This window comes from Charadrius vociferus, unplaced genomic scaffold, assembly GCF_000708025.1.
Source record: "Charadrius vociferus isolate BGI_N301 unplaced genomic scaffold, ASM70802v2 scaffold349, whole genome shotgun sequence".
Taxonomy (NCBI): Eukaryota; Metazoa; Chordata; class Aves; order Charadriiformes; family Charadriidae; genus Charadrius; species Charadrius vociferus.
This window is the reverse complement of record NW_009650068.1, coordinates 411,384-436,861: the sequence shown is the minus strand read 5'-3', so window position 1 is coordinate 436,861 and position 25,478 is coordinate 411,384. Positions and strand designations below refer to the sequence as shown.

At 38.7% G+C, this 25,478-nt stretch overlaps 1 protein-coding gene across 1 annotated transcript in view; it reads right to left on the bottom strand.

Moving 5' to 3' along the window:
• Window positions 1-25,478, bottom strand: part of OSBPL10 (oxysterol binding protein-like 10) — an 87,042-nt gene that overhangs the window by 52,801 nt on the left and 8,763 nt on the right. The window contains exon 4 of the mRNA XM_009891980.1: window positions 16,576-16,767. Coding sequence (XP_009890282.1) covers window positions 16,576-16,767 — 192 coding nt within the window. The remainder of the gene's footprint in view (window positions 1-16,575; window positions 16,768-25,478) is intronic.

Genomic DNA, 25,478 nt, shown 5'->3' with positions numbered 1-25,478 from the left:
ACTTGTCTCTGCCACTCCTGTCTCCTCTTGTTCTTCCTCTATTCTGGTGCGGGGTCCCTCCCACGGGAGGGAGCTCTCCACAAAATTCTCCTATGCGATTCCTTCCCAAAGGCTGCAGTTCTTCACAAACTGCTCCAACATGGGTGATTTCCACGGCATGCAGTCCTTCAGGAACAGAATCCTCCTGCATGGATCCCCCACAGGGTCACAAGTACTGCCACCAAACCTGCTCCAGCACGGGCTCCTCTCTCTACAGGGTCACAGGTCCTGCCAGGAGCCTGCTTCAGCGTGGGCTTCCCACGGGGTCACAGCCTCCTTGGGGCATCCACCTGGTCCAGTAAGGGTCCTCCACAGGCTGTAGGTAGGTATCTGCTCCACCGTTAACCTCCATGGGCTGCAAGGGGACAGCCTGCCTAACCATGGCCTTCACCACGGGCTACAGGGCAATCTCTGTTCCAGTGCCTGGAGCACCTCCTCCCTCTCCTTATTCACTGACCTTGGTGTCTGCAGAGTTGTTGCTCTCACATATTCTCACTCCTCTCTTCCAGCTGCTGTTGCGCAGCATTTTTTTCCCCTTCTTAAATCCCAGAGGCCCTACCACCATCACTGATGGCCCTACCACCATCAGCCTTGGCTAGCGGTGGGTCTGTCTTGGAGCCAGCTGGCACTAGCTCTATTGGACATGGGGGAAGCTTCTAGCAGCTTCTCACAGAAGCCACCCCAGTAGCTCCCTTACTACCAAAACCTTGCCACGCTAACCCAATATAATTCTTCTAAATAACACTACCCTAAAAGTAACCTGCCACCCAATGACAGCCTCACAGAAGACTGAATTGCAATGGGAATCATCTCTGATGTTTTTCTCAGCAGGTCATCTGCTCTCTACCGCTTGCTCCAGAACAGGCAATTCACAGCTTCTGCTGCTGCCTGCTTCCTCCTCTCCCTGGCTAATCTTAAAATCCTGCGTGATTGCTTTCCCTGCTTACCCCAGCCACAGCAACTGCTAACTACTCCTCCGCAGCTGGAATTGCACCTCCTGGATCTTCCTGTTAGTGAACACGCTGCCAACCATGATATACAGGAACAAAAGGTTACATGACAAGGTCCCAAACAAATGGGTAAGCAGACACGACTCTGTTCTTGGGGTCACCCTGACAATATGTGAAAGATAGGCAGAAAAAGATGTGAGATACTGTAGGATTGCAAAGAAACGTATTTCAGACATAATCAGAAGAAAGAACATTCTTTCATACAGTAAATAAGTTACAATTAGCTGCTAAAAATTAATTTAATAGTAATGAAAAATGGCGGTACTTTCTGTGATAAAAGAAAAAATTACAGTAATTCAGTATTTTGTTAAAATACTACCTAATATATTAATCTTTCCCATGCAGAGAAATCATCTTGCAAAACATGAATGTCATTTTTGATTTAAGGCTTCAATTTGTTTCTGAAACTATAAAGAGAAAAAGAGATTACCAACTATTAAGTATAATAATAAACTCTCTGTTAAAGATTTTTCCTCCCATCCTAAAACAAAGATAAATAGAAACTTCAAAGGAAGAAAACTGAATAGCCACACCTCAATGGGAGAGCATATGACTGCTTTTGGTATGATTTTATTTACAATGGAAATGCTCCTGTTATCCAGACTCCAGGACTAACAGGCCTAAGTCTGTTTGTCCAGCCCAGATGAGTATTATGATAATCAGAACATCTTTCTTTCTAGAATTAGTAATCCTACAGAATTTCACCCAACTAACACAGCACATCACAACAACCTAAAGCAAACACCAGCTTTAAGCCATCTACAAAACTGCCCAATCCACCGCTGTCTCAGGGGCATCTCCCAGGACACAGTGATTTCAAGCTCCCTGAAGCAAAGGAAGAATGACACCAGCCATATTACCTCCAAGGGCAAGCAGACACTGTCCCTTTGTCATACAGGCCATGTGGAGCTGGCCAAGAAAATAAGTAGTGTCACCAATCCTGTCTTTCTATATAACAATTTAAATACTTCAGATCTTCCTACCCTTCTTTTGCAATATAAAACCTGAGGAAGACTCTTCAAACTTCCCCAGCCACAATCGTATGGCATTTTCCTTTTTTGGTATCAGTCTTCACACATATCAAATCCTTTTCTAGTAGGTATTAAGATATGCCTACCCATGTGTATGAAAAATTCCAAACACTCCAGAGAAAAAGGAAAATATTCTTTTAGCTGAGAACCCATAGAAAGGCTGTATCATCAAGCTCCTCTGTGACGTGCTAGAAATAATTCATCAAGGAGACATTTGGCTCCATCAGTTAATAACTCTTTGCTCTACTGTAGTATTCTCTGTGCACCACCACTAGCAGCACATTGTCTGCCTACTTATCTCTAGGCAATTCCTCTGAAAGATTTAATGCAGTGATTTTTATTTTTAAATCCTTTCCATTACTGACTGCATGCAAGTTGAAAACAACTATTAAAAACATGGGAAAATAAACAACACCGTGCTTATATAAAAGGCAGAGCATCTGCAAAAATAAATAGTTGTGTAGGAAAAACTTTAGACATTTAAATAGTAACAGATATGCAACACGGACCACTTTCTTACCATCTCTAAGTCAAGTTGCCCTTGTGAGAAGTTTATTGCCTTCAAAGGTTGGGAAATAGCCAGTTTGCTTTGGGGTTTTTTTTGTTTGTTTGGTAGGTTGCTTTGTTTGTTTGTTTTTAATAAATTGTTATAAGAAAACACCATATCTCTCTCTCTCTATCACACACATATACTTCCTGGAAATACCAGTTTCTTGCTTTTAGACCAAAAGAAAAACATTTCAGAAGACATTGGGAAAGGACACAAGGAGAGATCAGCTTTTCAAACCACCCTAGAACAAGTCATAAGTGAAATGAGTCAGGACCTTGGTTCTCATTGTTAAACAAGCATATACCACAGGGGTTTGGTTTTTTCTTTTCTTTTTTTTTTTTTGAAATATAAGACACTGCTTTTCGTAAAAGCAAAAGCAGATGAGTGCCAGAAGAAATGCCACAGACAAAAAATAAAAACCTTTTAAGTAATTGCAAACCCAACACATTGAGTCGCCATGTAAACCTAATATAGTCATCAATTCTGACCCTGAGCAAGGGCGACTCTTGCAGTCTTGACCTGTATTTCATCAACACCACCACAAACTGTCACATTGTAAAAATTAAAAGTTAAAACAGACAACCAATATATGTGAAAGTATATATCAAGTATATATTAAAATGTAAGATATAAATACCTGGAACTCCAACGTCACTAAAGGAATCACACCAGTCATTAATTTGACACACTAGCTACCAATCCAGCTCAAGTTCACAGTTCCCACCTAGTATTTCCATGAAACTTTCCTACTTTCAACTATTTATTCTGAAAAAGGAAAGAGCATAAATATATGCAAAAAGACTATGTAAATACTGTTAATCACCAGCTCAAAAGGTACACCTCTCCAATTAAGAAGCCTGCAGCTGCAGTAAAAGGTGGTTTTTTTCCCCAATTTAATGCATTTTTGTTTTGAGTTAAAGCATTTATACCTAACCACTGCAGAGCAAGAGAACTTTTGCCTTGGCTTAACTTCTGAAAACCATTCTCAAACTCACTTGCTACGTGCATCTTACTACTTGACAGAAGAAATTTTCTGATAAGGATTTATAGACTTCTGTCTTTTCTTCAGTAAACTCAATCCATAGATCTTTTAATGGAATTCCATCAATAGCATGCAAGCTAGGAAGGCAGCTTAATATATAATTAAAGCGTAAGAGCTATACAGAGGTTGCTGCTAGAAGTACTGCAATATATAACACAAATCTCTTAAAGAGAATTATGCATTTCAGCTTTAAAAGCATCTAGTGTAGAAACACATACATGACCAGATGACCACAAACATGCTTAAGTTACACAAGTAACACATTTGTACACTTTGCTTACAATAAAACCTGAGCTTTTGACCAAACAGAACCTCTTTGATCTGCAAACAGAAAGGAATTCTATCCACAAAGTTTCCATCTGGATGAAGACCCCCAGTAGCCTCTGTGAACATTACTATGCTAATGAGAAAAAAAATCTTAAGAAAGGATCCTAGAACACAAAGTGAGATATTCTGAAAGCATCTTGGAAAGATGGAACCAGATAATGAGATCCATATCAATTGTCCTTTCTTGATTACTGCTTCCCTCCCATTACAAGGAATAAGCACATAATTCTCCATTATTGCCACCTCAGGGTAGCAGCCAGCTTGACCTCAATTATTTTAAAGAAGCAAACAATGCACAGTAAAATTGGAATTACTTGTTATATAATAGTTATTAAGGCTGAGACACATACATCCTACCAATGAAGTTTCAAAGGAGCGAGTTAATTTTCACTTGGCATGTAATTTGCAGACAGAGACTCCAAAAGTGACGGAACAAACAGAACTATACCTCTGACAATCAGGATGGCAGCTAATCACCAGGGCACGTTTCTTTTTCTTTTCAGTCCTTGCCTCTGCTTTCACAATTCTATTTCTCCCCTCAGAAGAGACTGAAAACAAGCTCTCCCCACCCCCATCCACTATTTTGTTCTGTTTTCCCTGATCAGAAATCCACATAATCTCTGTTAAGGGAAAAACTGAAAAACCAGTTGCTACATATCTTCATTGTCTCAGCTAACAAAACATTATTTCCTTTGGGGTTTTGTTTTGGCTTTTTTTCGCTCAGCCTCCTCATCGCCTGCTCCACAGGGTGGTTCCTTGTGAGGAAAAACCTTACAGAAGAGAGCACAAATGTCATTAGGACCGATTCTAAAGGACAAGCCTAAGACAACCACAAGAAAACAAGCTGTGAAGGAGGCAGTCCGTCTCAACTGTTTTGTGTTCTTAGGTACTCTTCCCAATCTGCTGCTTCCATTGATGCCGCTGCTGTTCCGCTGGACTGCCATCAGCACCTCCAGGGGCCATGAGCTCTCCAGGGACCTCGGCACAGATTTACAGTCCAGGGAGCAGCTGTTATTTACCGACGTGTCGTGCACTTTTTAAATTGGCTAGTCAATTTATTCATATACTAGAAATGATCCTGTGCTCCATTCTTTACACATTCAATTCCTATTTCAGAGCTTTAAATTCTCTCACTTGCGGACACTTGCTGCACATCCTTACAACATAGTATCTTCTATTTTGTGAAGACAATCATTTGATGGACTACAGACATCTTAGTCATTGGTCTACCATCCAGTAGCTTACTAGTCACACTTCCAAGCTCCCTTGCTGTTAGTTGCACAGCTACGATAATCAGACTTTGTATTTTGTAGGTCTGCATACTATTGCTTTGGCTGATAAGGCTGTTGGATCTGGGGGAGGGAGGAAAAGTGGGAGAAGGGATCTTTTTTGTTGATAGGTCTAGAAGCCTTAAATATTCCTTCCGGTACCAGCGGAGGAAAAGTAATCTACGTTCCCAAGAAATTCTCAGTCTGTTGAAACTCGGGTATATGGAAGGAAGCTCCTCCTTTCCCTCAATGCTTTAAACCAGGCAGATGCTCAGCAAGAAAAGGAGCTGACCTAACTACATGTTTTACAAAAGCATCTCTGTTCAGAAGAACAAAAGACAGCATATACTCAACAGATCTATCTTCAAATACCTAAGAGTGTATGACATCTGTAATTGCCAATGTTCTCTGGGACTTTATGCAGACACTTTATTTGGATGCAAAACACTCCTAAGGACAACCTGACTATCCACTGTGAGGTTCTACAGAACTCCGTTTCTTACATCAGGCAAATAGACACCAGAGAGAGGTTCACAGCCCTTGCAACACACATGCTAATTAGTGGAGAGGATCTAGCAGTTCTGGCGGAATGCCTGAGAATGCCTCCAGAAATCTCAGCAAAACAGCTCACCTAGTTTGGGCCAAACCAACCAGATGCTTCCCTTTGCTGTCTCAAGCAGACTCCTTACCACACCTCTTTATGACCACAATTCCAGACTTAAGGTTAAATGCATGCTTTATGTATTCAATCTGTCCTTCTCCTCACCTGAGAAATTACTTAGTGAATGACAGAAAGGAAACCAGGGGGTTGGGGCGGCAAATTACAGAAAAGACCTTGTGTCCTATGAGATGGAATAGGACAAAAAGTTCAAATCTTGCCAGACAACGTTTTAGCAAACAGACAACCTTGAATTTTCTAAACTAGAGAATGCTTTTAATCTTTATCAATACCCTCAGATATTCAGCTTCCCTTGAATGGCTTCACATTTTATGAAGGAGGAGGGAGGGGGGAGAGCAAGTTTTTCCTGTCATCCTCCCAAAATTTGCTAGTTATTCTGAGAATCCCTTCTTGCTACTTAAGATCTGAAGAGGAGAACACTTCTCCCTTCCAAACCAACATAAACTTCAGGTTCTTTTCCCCGTGGAAGAGGAAGATTTACAAACAAACCACAGTATTAAAACACTGGAGGAAAATAAAATTCCTCTGATAGTGTCAGCTATCCTAAAGAGTGTTTCATGGAGCTGCTCCACAAGTCTCTAGGTGAGAAGTTAAAGGTTTTTAGTAAGAGCTGGCTGCCATAATAAATACTCAAGTGAAAGAGCATGATTCAGACAAATTGCATCAATGAGCATTACTTTTCCCCACAAATCAGAGCAAGTGGGCTGTACATTTTCTGCAAAATGATCAGTATCAATCTAGCACTGGTCGTTTTGCCACTGGAGGACGATGTCCAGGGATCGGGGTCTATTGCGGGAGACATGACAGATTTTCTTTTTTGCCTGTTGAATTAGCGCTCCCTGTGGATACTCCACACATGTAGATAATGCATGACATTTCCTACCAGTGTAAGGTTTGTACCAACACACAAATAGTAAGTGCCAGGTTCCCCCATCATGAGCTCTTTTCTTGAGCATTTGCTATTGTACCTGCTATATTAACCATATCCTAACAGTCACCTACTGAGACTTACCATTTACTTAATCAAAAATGACTCAAGGGGAGCAGGGTGTTGGCATCTTGAGGTAAAACCACAAAGAAGAGAAACAGCAGACAGTGGCTGCCAAGGTTGTTTCCCCCACCCCGAGCTGCTTCCACTGATCCAGAACCAAAAATCAGAGAAGCAAAAGGAAGGAGCTTGCAAATTCAGGTAAATCTTGGATGGCAACTGGCTGCCATCTAGCCAAGCAGGAAGCACACAGTTGGATTTTAAACCACAGAATGCAGCATTGAGAGCACAGCTTATAAAAAACACCTTGCGGGAAATTATTCTTACGCAATTTTTACTATAAAAATTACCTCAAAATCTGCAAGAAAAGTAATTTGTTTTAGTGACTAAACGTTGCTCGTAAGCAGATGTTATTCTATAGACTCTTCTGAGTAGCAGTTTTTCTTACACATTTCAGAAGGATCACTTTGGTGAAATTAATAACTACAGCACAGAGCTGGAAAGTATATTTTCATTATCAGCAATTAAGGCAAATTTGTGAATTTTAAGCATTCAAAAGAGCACGTAAAAGGTTGCTGCTAGTCATTAAGTCAACATCAGCAATCACAGGAAAATTCTATTAGTTTACCACAATATAGCATACTATTGATAAAACGAGGGGTTTGTACTTTGAGTGAAATCAGTCCTCAGAAGAGAAAAGATCATGTTTCACTGGAACATAAATTACACATTTCAACATGCTTAGCTTCAAGGATAGGGGGTTCTCCCTCAGAACACATGGTGCTAGAAAATGTAACTCTGAATATTTTCAATTTCTTTGGGTTTTTTTAAATTATTCCATTCCATGTGGGAATATATAAACACACATACAGCCAGAGTAGTCCAATATCCCATATAGTACTTATTCAAATTTCTGATGGACTCTTCCAGTGCTTCTTCCCTTTCCAAACACTGCTTATACTTCCTTTCACCCCTCTCCCAGTTAGCCACCCAGTTCGTAGTGTCCAAGCATAAAATAAAATTTTATTTCTGTCATTTTAACAACTCTCAGGCATGCAGTATACACTGGGATGACCTTTAGTTTTAATCAAAGTAGATATTACTTCCCCATCTTACTGTCAATTCCCCTCATGTTTTCTGAAAAGCAAGTGAACTTTAACTACCAAGGCTATCAAATCTTGCCATTCCTGAGCCTTAAATAAAGTGTACCTCTATGACTTGTGACAAAGCATTCCAAATCCACCCTTTGACTTCTCGCAAAGCTTCTCCAAAGCTGACTGTCAGATGGTTTAAGTTGACATCATTAACTTCACATCACTGAAGTGAGTCAACACACACTACCATGATTTCGAGTATCCAATTTATGACACACTGTAATATGGCTGAATTGCATTTATACAACAACTTTACCACAAATTCATGTGGTTTGTGTCTGCCAGCCTAGACCTACCAATAAAACTGCCATTAAGTAACTGGGGATCTCTGTGAGAAAAACTGCAGGCAGTTATCCCAGAACACCGTAGATACCACTGGAAGAACACGCTAAGCAGTATGTGCAAGAACATAAGACTATGTTTCATGCAAGAGACAAATGCATGGACCATAATAAAAATTAAAAATAATTAATCAATTACAGGTATACATCTAGTACTTATAATACGAAGCTACTTTAAAGTACATATCAAATTCAGGCAGATATAACTCAGTTTAGCTTTTTGGACGAAATGTTGCTAGCCATCATGTTATCAGCATTTTAAAAGCATACGATCAGAAATCAGAATTGCAAACAAGAAGGTGGTAAGCAGCTGCTTAAAAGCTTCTGTGTAATGCACGCAAATTTTCTAAAGTATTCAAAACCTGCAAGCCAAACATAAGAAATGGAGATCACAATAAGAACATTATTAAGAACATAACAAAGACCTACAGATTAGGTCTTTGTTAAATAACTGATGAGAGCTATAGTGTTTATTATTCCCATTTGTTGTAAAATCAAAATGTTTCCTGTATTTCTTAGTGCAGCACGCACTTTGCGTGTCACACAAGGAGCTGAAGATCATACTAAGTCCCTCGATAAACTTGTATAATAACGTAAACTGAATGGTATGCTTAAAATATATATGGCATTTCTATGGTTACTTTCTCCTGGAGGGTATTTATGCAAGTACTTTCTGTACTTAATATTTGAAACTTGGCTAGCCAACTAATATTACATTGTCAGATATTAACACTGAGAACATTCAAAAATATCTTCTACTTAATTTAATAAAAATAGCATTTAAGTGTGGGTTAACAAAATAGCCCGTGTATCTTGGAAGAAGTAATTTGCATTATAAACAGAGCTACAGAAGGTAATGCACCTTGTCGTGCTCAGGGTTTGCTATGAAGACCACTGCTGCCCCAGCCAGACACCCAGAAACCAGCGCTGAAAGCAAGGCCACTAAACAAGCAGCAATGAGATGTGATACCCTAATGTGATTTACTGAATTATGTTTTCGTTAAAGTTTCATTTTCAAACCGTCAACTCTGAATTGAAACTACTGAAGTATTTATGCTTTAATTGTGAAAGAAAACAGCCTTATAGCTTCCCAAAAATGTAGGTGAGTGTATAATACACTATGCTCTTACACATATGCATATAAAACAGAATAGTTGAATTCTGTTTAATGTACAAAATTAAGTGACAGTTTTGAAAGCACATAAAAGCTGAAGACTGAATTTGCTTCAAATCTGACTTCTCTCCAGCTCCTTTGGGAACCTACCATTTACTTAAAATTTAATGAAATATTTTAATAACAGTAACGAGTAATCTTAGCTTCTCTGCAATTCCTTAAGAAAATGAATACTGCAGCAGTCTCTGAACGTAGCTATCATATGCACTGTATTATCCCTAATTTATAAACTGCCATTTATTAAGTGACTGAAAATTATCATCTTTGCATATGCTCAATTACTACTAAACTACAGGCTGAAAAAAAAATGAACTAAAAGCAGCCATGTTTGCATCATTTATATTTTTCAGATTGGAGGCCGGGCTGGGGGGGGAGATCAGAAATAATGAACCAGGTTCACTCTTGACATAACCCGCGTGGACAAATGGTATAATTTTAGTAGAACGTTTGCTCTCCGATTCCCATAGCAACCTTCATTCTCCCTGCCTGGGTATCTGGAATCCAGGATGACTCAACCTTTAGATGATTACAAAAATCAAATGCACAGAACAAGGTGTAGTTTAGGAAGGTGTAACCTACATGCACTCAGTGACTTCAAAGATATTGCAAAGGCAAGGTAAAGATTGAGAGAATACAAGAGTATTCAACTCATGTTTCCATGATTTAATAACTATTGGTTTCTAGTATTAGAATAATTTACATTTCCTTATCACCAAAGTGAAACAGTTAATGCTACTTATTGAATAATTTTTATAAGCACATGCATATTTACTACTTTGGAAGGTAATAGACTGACACTCCCAGAGATTTAAGCATCCCATTTATCCCCTGAGGAGATGTGGTTTTATTGATCTTTGCAGTACTAACTTGAGGTAGAATAAACAGACGTAGGAGATGAGACTTCTACAGACAAGTCAAATAGCCTCCAAAGAAATCTGTTTTAGAGTGGAGTCATTAGTCCCTGTTTTCCACACCTTGTTATTTAAAAAAAAAGAATATTTGTGACAATGAGTTTGCGGACAAATGAAAGTGTAATACATAAAATACATATAAAGTACAGATGTGGTGGTATTAAGATGTAACCTATTAAGTAACGAATCTCATTTTCTGACCAGCACCCATCTATAGCTACAGACTACCTATTTGGTATACGATATGATGCACTTGATTAAAGATCATCAAAAGGATGACCCTTTACCTTTAATTTATTATGTATAGTGGAGGGTGGGAAGAAGATATTTTAAATACAAGCCTAGGAAAAACTGGATATCTATAGCTAACAAAGGTTCTTCCTCTGTGTTTTCCCTTCTCTTTCCAAAATTGCCACTCACTGTACCACCATATTATTTTTCCAACTGAACAGAGAACAGGATACTTAGTACGGAAAGTGTTTACAGCGTTTCACTTTTGAAGTCTATCTTTAAACTACCAAGATGAAGCTCCCTGCTCAGTCCAGCTGAGAAATCTATAGAGTGTATTTACTATACTAGTTTTGAAGTGCAGGAAGACTCTAGTTAAAAGAATTAACCACAAACTGCCACAAAGAAAACACCACAAAGCTACCTTTTACACTAGAACATGTCCAGAAGGACAATCGGGGATGATTTTACGTAACTAGTTTTAAACCTGCCTAGCAAAGGCACAGCAGCACAGACTTCAGCAGTGCTATTGCAGCTACAGTCCATGGTTATCAGACCTCCCCCGATGAAGCTCCCACATGACTAACTGGCCCAGAAAGACTGAAATTAGCATATTTCGGCAGCCCATCCTACATCCACACCTTTTAGATAGGTGAGCATGAGATCATTTTCATCTTCTAAAAGCAAGTATTTGATTAGCTATGCAGTCCTGAAGGTCATCTCTGTCACAAAGCTAGCTCTCACCTTCCTACACTCCAAAATCAAGATGATTTTGTGAAAAAGATTGTGAAAGCAATAGATCTAATATATAGCACTTCTCCCTATGTACACAGAAGTTTACCAAACTAATCAAAATTATACACATACTTTCAAAAACGCTTCAATTATTAGCAGGATTTTTTTTAAGTGTTTTTTTGTGCATACTTCACGCTGTTTGTGCATGATGTCCTGTTCAAGGATCCGAATCAATTTTTTTACATGCACCCTCATCACACAACCTCACATAACGTCAATGCTATGCCAAACATCAAGAGCTACAGCATTCTTTTTGCTAGAACTGGCATTAGATCGACCTTATCCATTGACCTTTTTATGTACACACTTCCAGAGAAACAAAAGGAGGATTAAAAAAATGAAATAAAAAGCAAAACTTGACTTCTTCAGAGCCAAAAAGTGACACTTGGCATGGAATGAAAATCATCAGGTTTTCCCCTACTTAATTTGCTTAAACACCAATTACAAAGTTTTACCATCAACATACTCACAACTTTATGTATGTCTCTGTGTGTTCACCCATGTGAAAGTCCTGCAAGTCTGAATACTTCCCCAAGTGGTTAGAGTACTGCATCTACTTTTTCACCTACAATGCTGTCCGTGCAGTGCTGTAATTCTGTAACAGAACACACAGTTCTCCATAGACAATAGCATCCTTTTTCGCTAACCACAGTTCCTAATTTTGCTATCCAAATATTACAATGACCTGAAGACGTCCACTTCTCATTTGAAAAACTCCCAAAGTGGTTTAGTATCATCTCTTTCTCCTACTAACCACGTAAAATTGGACAATCACAGCCCCACAAAACTGCAGGTAAACCTCACTCCATGAAGCCCTAGGTGCAAGTCCTAGATTTTCCTACGTTTTAAGGGAGGAAGCAAAGAACTATCAGCTAGTTGCATAATTCCTGCAGGAATCAAATAGTACCCATGTTTATATATGGCAAAGGACATGCAAGAAGTAGTAGGACTGCCATCTTACCAAAAAGCAATCCTTTTCAAATTCTGGAACTGCCCACTGGCACATAAAATAGATGTGTCACTTGCAGAGGTCCCATGAAATCTGGATCTCACTGTACCAGATGTTCAGAAACACATACTGATGACTACTCCACTGTAGAGTACCGTAAGTTGTAACAAACACCACATTTCAATGGGGTCTGAAATTCCTCTATAAACTTTTTTAAATTATGGAAAGAAGTATTTCTCTAGACTTCTTTTGGTTAACTCTATTTAATTTCTCTAAAATTTTCTACATAATTAATCTAAGTTACTATAAAATGTTCACATACTGCAATTCTTGGTTCTTTAACAACGATGGTAACACTGGCAGAGGTCATACAATCGTCCAACCTTCTCAGCCAAAATAAACACCGGTCCAAGATGAAGTGTGCCACTGTTACTTCATTCAGTGACAGCTAAAATCTTATATTAAGTGTAATGTGGCCAGCTGGCTTTATGTTCCAGATAATTTTAACTGCCAGCAGTAAAGAATTCTGCTAAGATGATAATAATATGCATAGTTTAAAAAACAGAATTCAATTTCAAGACCACACACATTTAGGTTACCACAAAATCACTTACTAAAAAAATCGGTTGAAAGCACCCCTTTAATGATAAGTTATGGCCCAAATAAAGAGGTAGGATCTCAAATTTAATTCTGCATAAAATGCAACACATAGCAGATCAGCTATCCCAAATTAATGTATGGTGAATTTTAGTTTTGAAATAATATTCCATCAATCAGCATGGACTGGACTATTAATATCAAGTTAATATAAGTAAAAATCTAACTTAAGAGAAAAATATTATTTTAAACAAAAAAATTGTATTATGATGAAAAATAATGCTTCTGAGCTCTTTTTCAATTCAATGCTATACACGGGTAGTTTCAGTATTAAAAGTAAAGTTTTTAGAGCATATTCATTCTCAATTTTAACTTACCAAAATTTTGAAAAAAGTTAAAGTTCTAATTTCACAACAGAAACACTTATTACATGTGTCATTTTGGAGACCTATGCAGTTGCTTTTACTACCTGTATAGAATTTTGCACGTATGTTTGGTGCTAAATAGAGCTCTTTGCTATAATCTGTTTTACACTAAAATTCTCTGTTCTGTATAAAAAAAAAAAAGCAGGCAGAACAAAGAACAGAAGGAAACAATGTGTTGTTTATTCTTACTATGAAAAGAAAAAAGGGAAAAAAGAACAACCGAGTATTACCAATACCATTGCATTATGTTAAATATAGGAGTACATTTTGTCCTATTTGCAACATGGAGATAGACTTCATTGTTTCAAAATAACATGGCCAAATCAAGAAAAACTGGTCCAAAACTGAGTAGCAATTTCAAGTTCAACATTTACCAGGGACATTGTCCAAGGTAGTGAAGACCATGTGTCCCAAGTGAAGGGTGCCCCTTTTGCCGTATTCCTATTTTCCACAGATCTCCCATATAATACTATAGTATTACCAAAAAATTGTTTTAAAATGTGAAAAATACATGCTGCTTCCCGTTTTTCAAAAGCATGTCAACTCTTACCATTGATTCAACTACTGTATTTCACCAGATGTAAAATTAGTTAATGTAGTCCTATTTATAGTAAAATAAAAAAGCTTATTTGCATGTCAAATCTTCAATGACTTCATTCTGTAAGGGGAACACTAACACAGATCTAGAATCCTTTTGTAGACTCTTTGCTTCATCCAAATCATACCAAACAACTCCCAAATAAAAAGCAAAGATTTCGGTGTTGAGGAGGGGACTAACTCTCTAATTGAACTTCTAGTTACTATTTCTCCTCGCTTCAGACTGGGGGGGGAAAAAAAAAAAAAAAAAAAAAGGCCTAGAACAGATTTAAGTGCACTTTTGTGAAGGCATCTGGCCCTATCTCTTTATTCATAAATTTAACAAGGGAGTCAGCCACCATTGACTGATATAGTGAACAAGAATATTCCTTGAAAAATAGGCAGCCTATATTCAAGTCTATTGCATTCGCTCTGGAAAAGGGGGGAGAAGGAAATGCACAGAGCATGCTATTGAAATGAAATCTGTTTGCTTCCTTAATCTGGAAAAACAGACTTATCCTTTCACAAGATGGAAATAAGATCAGTCAAGCCGCCACTTTTTACATGAGACTGGGAAAGAGGGCAGAAGGACTGATTTTTCCACTGATCTTTTTTAAGCAGCAGCACACCAAAAGATAAAATACAATACACACAAAGGTAAAGTTCACACACCTCATTATAAAATTTTCTTATGCACTGTTTATCTTAGCACCATTTTCCCTCCCTGAAAAACACTCATTTCTTTTAACCTTCAATCACTACCATATGTTCAATGTCTACGATTTTTTTATTGCAGCCCTCTAAGTTGTTCTCCCAGGATTTGGTGCTGCAGCTGCGGTATCACTCACATCAAACGTAGCAAAATAATTATCTTCCATGATTACAGATCCTGTATGTCCTGTAATATTTACCTTTTTGGAATGACATCACATTGCAATACACTGCAAACAAATGAGTCAGCAACCCCCAGGTCTTTTCTGCAGGGATGATACCTAGCCACTTATTGTTTGTTTAACTATAGGCTAGTATTTATTTATTCCTTCCCAAGTGTAGTTCTTTGCATCTGTTGACGTTTTTCATTCCAAAATTATTATGATGAGCACATCTACTAATACTCTCTTTTTAATTCCTTTCAGCCCTACCCATCATCATTTGACAAAGCTGCAACAGCTCCCACTGTTTATTTTATTAACAGGTTTAAGGTGCACTCTGAATTCAACCAATGAAAGCAAATACACTTAGTAAAGTAGAAACAACTTGGAGGAGATGATTGGTAGGCAAAAACAAGATATCCTCATGAAAAACAAACATGTATATTTCCTATAATGTAAAGAAAATGTGGGTGACACTGCACTCTTCAGAGCAAGGAATGACTATTGTTAAAAATGAAAACTTCCCTTGTATCCTCTATTGTATTAATGTTACTAGAATAAAAATAAGCACTCTTCATCAGGATGTGTAACTTGAGTCTTCATTGTGAGCACACACTAAGAATTTACTCAAAGTCTTAACATGAAAGGTCTACCATTTATAAAACATTTAGGGAGCATAAACTTAAAAGCAGACTCTTGAGATTGCAACTTGAGGGTTTGGGGCAGATATTTTAAACCCATGTAACAAAAGAGTGCCTTAAAGCAGGTAGGCTGGCAACAGTTTCTTTGGTAGAAGGGGTGGGAAGGGGGACCTACAAATGCACTATTGGAGAATAGCAAGAAATTCAGACAAGCCAAAAATAACAAAGGATGAAAGAAACGTGAAAGTGAGTTCTATGAAATTCTGCCATACTATTTAAGCTTAAAATTCTACTATTTTTGTCATCTGGAAGACAGACTTAAATCAGTGTATGAGTTCTACTTCTTAAACCTTGGTAAACATGCTTTTAAAGAAACATGCCTTCTTGCTTACTTTTCATGTGTTTAATATGGACAAAGCGTTCTTCCATCACAAGGCAAGCAATAGAAACTTGAAAACAAAGTTAAGGCTATAGCCATACAGAAACACACTGCTGAGTGTGGGGAGCTGTGCCTTCTTTCACATTTATTCACCAGACTTACTCAAGTTTTTGTCTTTGTAGTTATATTTAAATGCTTCAGGGCCCTTGTTCTAATCTGAAAGGTTTTGCCGCGAGCAGCTTGAAAGAGATGTTCCTCCAGCACTGCAGCACCGCTGTGAAGTCTGGGAGCTGTGGCCAACCTACTCAGCTTGAAAGAGATGTTCCTCCAGCACCACTGTGAAGTCTGGGAGCTGTGGCCAATCCTCTTTTAAGCATGTGCACACACTGATTTTAACATTGGCACAGAAAAGCCTGTATACACCAAACTTTAAGCTGAACCAGAACTAAAGACCGCCTTTTGCTCAGCTAGGGGATCAAAGCAGTCAAACATAAAGTAGGAAACACAGAGAACTGTTAACACGTCAGACTTGATTGCCTATTCTAAAGCAAATTAAGCATCCAGAAGTTCTAGCAAAACAGCAGATTTTTCTCTCTTACCTCTCTGACTTCATGGAGTTGACCAGAACGCTGGCTCTTTGCTCTTCGAGCAGCTGCAGGTGATTTGTGATGTGTGATGGTTACAACAGTTGGCCCACTTTGATTCATATGTTTCTGGCCACTAGGAGATGCAGAATTAACTGTCCCAGGCGGCAGCAGAGATGAGCTTCTACTTCGTGAGGATGAAATGCTCTAGAACAAGCAATGGGGTGTTGACATTAGCGACCTTTACACAAGTAAATAATTTACAGTTCAGGCTAAAGATTTGTGCTTCTACTTTCCTCACAAACCTAAATCTGGAGGCGTAACTGTGCCCAGGACTGACTTATTCCTTCTGAACCATCTGCACTGCTCAGCAGGGATCTTCTTGGAAACGTTGCAGCTACCGCCTTTGTTTCTTGGATTGCCTGAAACTGGCCTTCACAAAAATCTTCACAAACTCTTACATACTAACATGCTGCTAAGTTCTTACAACCATACTTTTTAGGAAAGATTAGGAAGGATTTTGCAGACAGAGTAATAACAATGCCAACACAAATATTTTTTACGAAGCCATTGACCTATAATTCACCAAACTGACGTGAACAGCAAGGAAGAAAAAAAAACTCTTAATGCTTTCAGCTAATGAAATTCTGCCACAGCATAGTGCTGTTTTCAGCATTACAGGAGCTGCAATTTTGGCAAGGCCAATCCACACACCATTTAGACATTAACATTTAAAACAAAACATGGCTTAAAGAGTCAACACGTTTTGGAATAAAATTGGGATAAACCCTAAATACAAAAAAGGCCAGAAATAAGTCTCCCACAGTATCTGCAGTGTGAATACTCTTAACATACAACCTATAAAATCAGACTACACATTCAAGAACTTTCTCTGTTCTTATCTAACCATTTGTCAGTGTTGCCATCTTGGTTTGTTTTCTGCAGCCCCCAAACCTGAGTTTTCCCGGAGGTCTTCAGGACAGCTAATCCTCAATCAAGCTCAGGTGTGCACTAGAACACCATGGGACATCATGTATAAAAGTGCAATACAAAACAGCTTTTCCCTTCTATTTGAACTGTTGATTGCATCTGTAAGGTTAAAACTGAAACAGAATAACTCTTACCTCATGAAACACAAACTACTTCAGGAAGTGACATTTAGCAGCACTTCACGAGAGCGAGGTAAACATACAGCCCTATACAAACCCTGTACAAGTAGCCATGGCAGCCTTCAACGTTGCTAAGACAGTTCCATGGGCTACTACTCTGGAGTCTGCCGGCAAGCGTACAAAAATATAACTTGGGTACAATCTCTTTCCTTACCCCTTACAGATCAAACTTTGCAATTCTGTGGTAATTTCATTAAAAGACCTTAAATACGAGGTGGACAGGCTCCAACTAGCACTGGCATTAAAGTCAGGCATTATGTTACCACTACACTGATGGTAAATGACAAGGCAGATTATCTGTCTCTGCCAAGAAGGAAGAGTGAAATGAGTTACGTGATCCCTCTGCCACACCCCAACAAAACTAGACTTCAGACTTTTTGAAGCATTTGAATGTTTAAAAAAATTGGTTATCACATTCCCAGCCTGCAAAGAGCTGCTACACCCAATAGAAATAAGCATTATTCCATTGGTCTGGACTTATGTTTACAAATACTTCCAAGAATGATTGTTTGACCCTGTTTTTGAAACAAATATATTCTTTAATACCATGACTAATAAGATGGTAATAATAAGCAGCTGTAGAACCAGACATTCAAAAACTATCCATCCTGGCTGATAATTCCCAATTGCATTAAAACTGGATTTGACTCTAAGGCAAAAAAAAGCACGGGAGGGTAGAATTTGTCAGAAGGGCACAGAAGGTTGCTAGGTTTCTAATCCATCTTCCTTTTGAAAGAGCACTGCTTAGTCAGAACTACAATTAAAGAAAGCCAGAGAAAAAGGTATTTGGGAGAAGGAAGGGGATGAGGGACACTGGGTGTGACTGAATTTCCTTTTTTAAGTAGAAGTTTCACAGTAAAAGGCTACCCCTAGTATGTAATAGCAGAATATTCCTGTTTTTTCTTGTTCTTATTCCTGTTGTTTCTTTTTTAAACTGACTAGCATCAGAATACCTCTAAACTAAATATAGGACGCCGAGGAAGAAGAATATTATTTTTTTAGCATAAAATCAATTTACCTTCCAGTTTGATGGAAGTTACTTTGCTTTTAGAATGAAATCTTCTGAGAATCACTGACATTCTAATATCATGTGATCACGAAATTAAAAATACACAACTGCTACCTTCATAGCTAAACTGATCCTAAAACTCAGATAAACTGCAGCAATGTAAAACAGTTTAGCCATTAGTTTTGCTTGAAAGAAAACAACATTCTGTGAGAAGTAAAGTTTTATTATGTTTTGATTTTCGGGGCAGGGTTGGGTGTTAAAGATCTGCAAATAACAAAAGTAACATAAAACAAATATGGAAAAATCCATGCACTGTTTCTGTTTAAATACAGAAACAGCAAGGAATTCTAGGAGAGAGTTAGCTTTCAGAAAAAAACAGCTGCCAAAATAATCTTATTTAACCTGCGCACATTGAGAGATACGTTCATAAATTGAAATGTGTTTATATTCTAAGTTAATATCTGTATCATTGATAGTATTTGGCAGTTCAGTGCTGTTTTTCAAACTGCAGTAAACTATCTGCAGCTGACTCATGGATCACGATAGACACCTTGACTGCAGCTCACACCTCACGTTATCTCTCATCATGTCACCCAACATGATACATCTCTCATCAAACTCCATTTACTTGGAAGTCATGTATTTGATAGTGAACTATTAGTACAAAAACTGCTGGCTAGCTGTGATTTTTTTTAACAGGCTTTTATCACAAATAAGTATCGAACACATTTGCAAGAAACAGGTATGCCCATCATTTTACGAGTCTCTTAATCCTATTTTTTTTCCCTGCAAGATTTGCTCTAGTTCACATTACAGCTCACTGGGCAACATCTGAGTCAGAATAAACTGCAGGACCACAGTGCGTTTAAGATGGCTTTTCATGAAGTTCTGCAAAGGTATGTGGCAGCTCACAGCAACTAGTGGTGGACAGTCATTCAGAGCGTGGAGTTTGGGAATCGGTGGAGCAGGAGAGAAAAATAAGGAAGAAAAACCCATGCATCGTTTCAGTAGCAGGTAGCGCTCAACAAGGCTGTTCTGCTACAGGGACGCTAGGTAAGCTCAAATCTCTATGTACGCAAGTCCACAGCCTAGCAAGGGCTGATGGTGTCACACTGCCTGGTGTGCCAGAGATCCAACTGCATGCCTTGCCCTACAATAGTGCTATATGATCTCTAGGGAGTGATCACTTCTGCCGGTGAGCCTCTCCTAGAGTCCTCTCCTTGCCCTCTTAGCACAAATTATCAATCCCATGCAGCTCACCGAGTCAGGAAGATTGGCCATCTTGAATTAGCACATACAGCCACAGTCTGTGTCAAATATCAGAGCCAAATACATTGGTTTGAATGGCTTCTACATTTCTATAAGCAAGTTTTCCTCACCTCTTCGTTTTCTTCATTTTATAAAGATACCCTTCATCCACCTAGTGACCCAACGTTTCCAACCAACGTCCCAGAAAACTCCACCAGCTCACAACACAAATCCTCTAGCATCTAATTTGGGATGATTCTTTAGAGGATGTCTATAACATACAAACTCTAAATGAGCTCTGCACCAGGACCTCTGTCTACCCATGAAGCAACCCCTAAGCAAGACCCCACATGACAAATGTAAAAAATTCCAACTTACAACTTGCAAAAGCAGTCACACACAAAGTGCAGGTCAACGTCTGCAGGAGGCAGTTTCTACTACCACTCAAAACCTTTTGAAGTGAGGGTCCACTCCTGAATGCCACAGAGAACAGCAGCAGAGAGCTGTGCCTGCTCCAAGGAGACAGGGGCGGCAGCTAATTCCTTCTCACAGCTTCTTCCTGCCACTGCCAGAAGACGCCTCTGCAGGAACTACACACTCAGCTCCTTAGGCACTGTTGAATTTTACAACACACTGTCAACACCTATGTCCCAGCCAAATACTTGACTCCTCTTTTGCAGAACTTTTTCCGATTAAACACTGGGAATGACAAGCATCTCTTTCACATTGATATACAGCTGTGCAAAAATCAAAATTTTCCATTTTTGTTAAAGTGTTAAAACCTATGTGATGTTTTCCACAGCTAAAAACACATTAATTACACATCATACTACAACAGTCATTAAAATCACTCTCCCAGGAAATCAAAGCAGTGACAGTAACTGATGGATCTTCATTCCTAATCCCCCGCTCTTTCACCTAGCGCCGTCGGTATGACTGATCTGCCCCTCTAACTATTATCATATCCCATTTTCATTGGTCTGTCTGCTTTCTGGTTTGCAAATAAACAAATAAAACAACAGTTAAAAGTCTGACGAAAGGAAGACATAAGCTCTTCAACAATTAGCAATGCATGGTGCCAGTAACGAGCCAAAAAAATCCACAGGCCAAAGCAACCCAAAAGGATTACAAGTATTCTTTCCTGAGGCTACACTTTACCATTGCTCCAACAGTTTGCCTGCTAATAAAATCAAACTAATAAAAGAATAATAAAGAAGCTAATAAAAGATTAATTTGTAACTTGTGTTCATCTTGGGTTTATGACCTAAAGCTAGCTAACGTATGCTTAGCTAACATAGATTTGGGTTAAGATTTTTATTTTAGTAGACTGTCCATCTCCAAGATAAAAAAGCAGTATAATGAATGCTTCCATTTGGATATCAAAAATCGTAACAATTAAAATAATGTAATTGTAGAACAGTAAGTTCCAACTATACTAATGTTTTCATGACTCATTCTCCCTGGAGATGGTCCTTCCTGCTCAGAAAGAAGCTGAAGTGTTTCTCACCATTTACCAGAAGCAAAGAGTTTTGTTTATTTTGGAAAGCAAATGCAACGTTCCAGAGATCAATAAAATAATTTCTGAAGTGAATTGTCATATCTGTTTATGGCTGATAATCATCATTTTCACAGGCACTGTGCCAAAGATGTTTTCTACAGAATAATAAATGCTGAAATGACGTTCCTTTACTCCTCTGCACGTGTAGCCCAGAACCAATCCCTGCATGCAGCTCTGGAGCAAGTAGAAGTCACATGCTATCAGAAAGCAATTATGATTTTGAGACACCACCATTAAGTATTTTAATTCCCGTCTACTTCTTTTCCAATGCATCCTAAGTAAAAAAACATTAATAAAAGAAAAACACACAGAGATGTGTTTAGTTTACATTACAATCATTCACAAATATTAAAAATTGCAAATGGATGAATCTATACAACATCCAAACTTCAGCATTGCAAAGGGACTAGCTTATAATATGCTTCGCACATTTTTGTAAAGCATCATCTACGGTACTAACTTTTCTGACAGAGTATTATAGTGCTTCATCATCTTCAATAAGGCAATACATGTATCTGCTTTTAAGCAAGAGACTATGATAATCATTCCATCAAAAATCTTTTCTTTGTCAAGAATCATTTGACAAGCCCATGTTCAGTCCTAAATGTAAGGGGGTTTCTTTCCACCTCTGTAGAAGAATTTTGAAAGCAGAGAGCTGTGAGCAACACTTATCTTCATGCAGCTTTCAAAGGGAGGAAAAAAGGTGACAAACACAGACGTATCTGTAGCCAAGCACTGCTTCCTTCTCAGCCTCACCACTGTGAGGATTTCCAAGGCATGTTTTAATTAGAAGCACCATTCTTTAGTTACCTTCTATAGGTCAGGGACAAGAGGAGGAAGCAGACAAGCATACCAGAGGAGGAGAGAGTCAACTTGCTCAAAAGGAAAAGAGGTTTGATGTGCATAAAAGAACCAAAACAACCCTCACGAAGAGCTTCCACTAATCTGACTTTATGGAAGCAGTTTTCAAGCAGATGTTAAAAATACCTAGTGAATAATCCATTTAGAAATTTAAAGGTATCTCCATGGCCATTCATTAATAAGGCAAGAAGAAACCTGATAAAAACCAAAGAAGGGCCACCAAAGATCTGATAGCTATTCTTCCAGCTGTGGAGAAAAATTACACATCTGCCCCAAAATGATTTGACAAGTGTTGACCTCAAACTTTCAGGCATTACTACAGCTAAACTGCTAGTGCAGTTACCACTGAAAGTGGCAGGTTTGGACTTTTTTCTCCACCATCTCTCCATGCTGGCTCTGAGGCCCATTTGACCTCATGGAGAGCCACTCCAGGGAGTTAAACCAGAGGAGAAAAAGATGTAGCCACACATACAGAATTTTCTGCTGCTTTAGCTCCCCCAACTGCCTTTCCAAAGGGCTGGATGATGGTTATAACAGGCACCAGGAGCACTGCTTGAGTGGAAAGCTAGCAGTACAGTCCCTCACAGAGGCATGCAGCCACCAGGTTGGCTCAGTTTTAAATACAAAGCCTCAGACTAAACCACAAAAAGCTTAGGTTTTGACCAGATCCATTTCAGCCATCCTCCACTGAGGAAGAATAAGAGAGCAGGGCTTTACCACCGGGGGCTGCTGGAAGCAGAGTCCAGCTTCCCGTACATCATTGCTCATCCGACTCCTCAGTGAGCTGCTCAGGTCACTTTAGTAGGATGCTGCTTTTTCTGTTTCTGATGCCCAAGCTAACACAGAACCAGAAACACAACAGAGCCCGCACAAAGGGTGGCAGCAGAAGTAAGGGAACTGGACTGCCATTTACAACTGCAAGGAATCAGAAGATGAGTTCAGCTGAAACATGAAGCCACACCATCCAATTTTTAGCAGTTCACTCGTGCAGCTCCAAACCAGAAGCTGGAACAAGGAGTCTCCTTATGCTTGCACAGACCTAAGCTGACAGTAACCCATCTGAGCACAATTTAAAAGAAGCTACTTCACAAGATAAAGGTTTCTGTTCCCTGCCACATTCCTGATATGCACTGACAAATAAAAGGGTCATATGCCAATCCAGCGACTGATCTACAAGTTGGAATTAAGAGCTGGTATAAAAACACATGTGTTAGCTTTTAGTAGTGCTTTTACAGCCACCATCATTAAACTGTCAAGAAAAAAGGGGTATGAAACAGAAGAACTAACAAGCTTGTGACAACTTACAGATATAAAATTATTCTTGGAAGTTACCACAAAAATTATGCATAAGCCTACTTCTTTTTGGAAGCATTTTATATCACTGAATTCCTATTTGACTAATGCTTTAATTAAAACTTGTACAATAATATTCACTTAGAATAGTCTAAAAAAAACAGCAATCCTATCCAGACATAGAAGACTTCCTCCAATACAGTGTGATTTGGCACTCTGTGGAGGTTGAGCAATCTGTAATTAAGCGAATGAGACTTGTATGGGAATACCAAGAACATTAAGGCTATCTTACAGCATGGGAATTATTTGCCAGAGAACATTATCCTTTTACTGCTTTTCTATCATTAAGATGTAAAATTTAATTAAAGCGAAGTGACAGACTTAGCTTGTGTTACATCCGCTTGTTAGCTGTATCGCTCACCTTTGGACCATTCATTAAGATGCAACTAAATTTAGTCATTAGTATACACCTTTTTTTTTTTTTTTTTAAATTTCTGCTCTGCTTAATTTCCTCCACCACTCCAGTCCCCAGCTGAAGCTTTAAAGACAGCAAGGACAGCAAGCCATACAGTAGCATTTTGAAGCAGACAGTACCTCTGAAAAAGGAAACCAATGCCGATCTGGATCCAGTGCATGAAGAAGGAATGCTCTTCTATTAATATTTCACAGAAATAGACACACCTTTCGCTTTTAAAAACATTCTCCAAATCCTCATGTTTTTCTATGAATCTCCTTCCAATAATTTCCATTCAAGATTTCAAAAATGTGCTCTCTCTCCAATATGAAAGACCTGTAGCTAAGAGTTGCTTCACTGGTATTCTTGGAAACTTTCACACCGCTTGCCTAGTTATCCCATTATTTTTCCCCATTTCACCTATATCCCATTTGCATAAGATAAAACATACCCCTCACTGCATATTTTACACTTCCCATTCCTCCTCCTTCTCAAGTGTATGACTCCTAAAAAACAGCTATGAATTACTGCCTCTCGTTCTTCCTGTGAAAAAGATGAGTTTAGAAGAAGCTGGGAGCAAACACTCAGGCTCCAACTTTCCAGATGCAGAAACATGCCTGTTCCCAGCAGAGATAAAGCTTGGATTCTGTTCAAACTCCAGAAGTATAAAACACGAGTATCTATCTGCCTGTTCATGACAGCACTATGAGACACAGACAACTGGCAGTTATCACTTACTACAGTGCTCGAAGTACGGGGAGATGGGGAAAGAGACAGATTCAGCCCTGCTGCCAGTAGAATAACAGATCACATCATGACAGTCCTATCAATGGTAGGGCTACTTCACAAAATCCAAAAATACATATTTTTGTCAAGTCCTCAATTACGCAACAGGAAGTCAAACGTGTACCCTTTTCTGTGTCATTACAGACCTTCCTACAGATTTCCAGTCCCTAACCCCAACACAAAAGAAACATTAAGGTGGCTAAAATAGCAGCATGCTTCTTTACGTAAATTTAAAATATTTTAAACAGCATGTTTCCACTCCCATGCTAATAATTATTATATTAAAGTACCTTCATCTACAAGAGAAAGAAAAAAAAAATTCACAAAGAAATGCAGCAGGTTTTGCTTCTCTTACCTCCTACCAGGCAGTGGTTTTGAAGTAAGAAACTTTGAGAAAAAGAAAAGAAGTTACATAAATGCTGCTTTTTTTTTTTCCTAGTTTCTGGAATCTCTGTGAAGCATCACTCCCTTGTAACCCATATCTGATCTCCAAAGTCTAATCATTGTAGCATTAAAGCTTTTGATCACTTGCTTTTATAG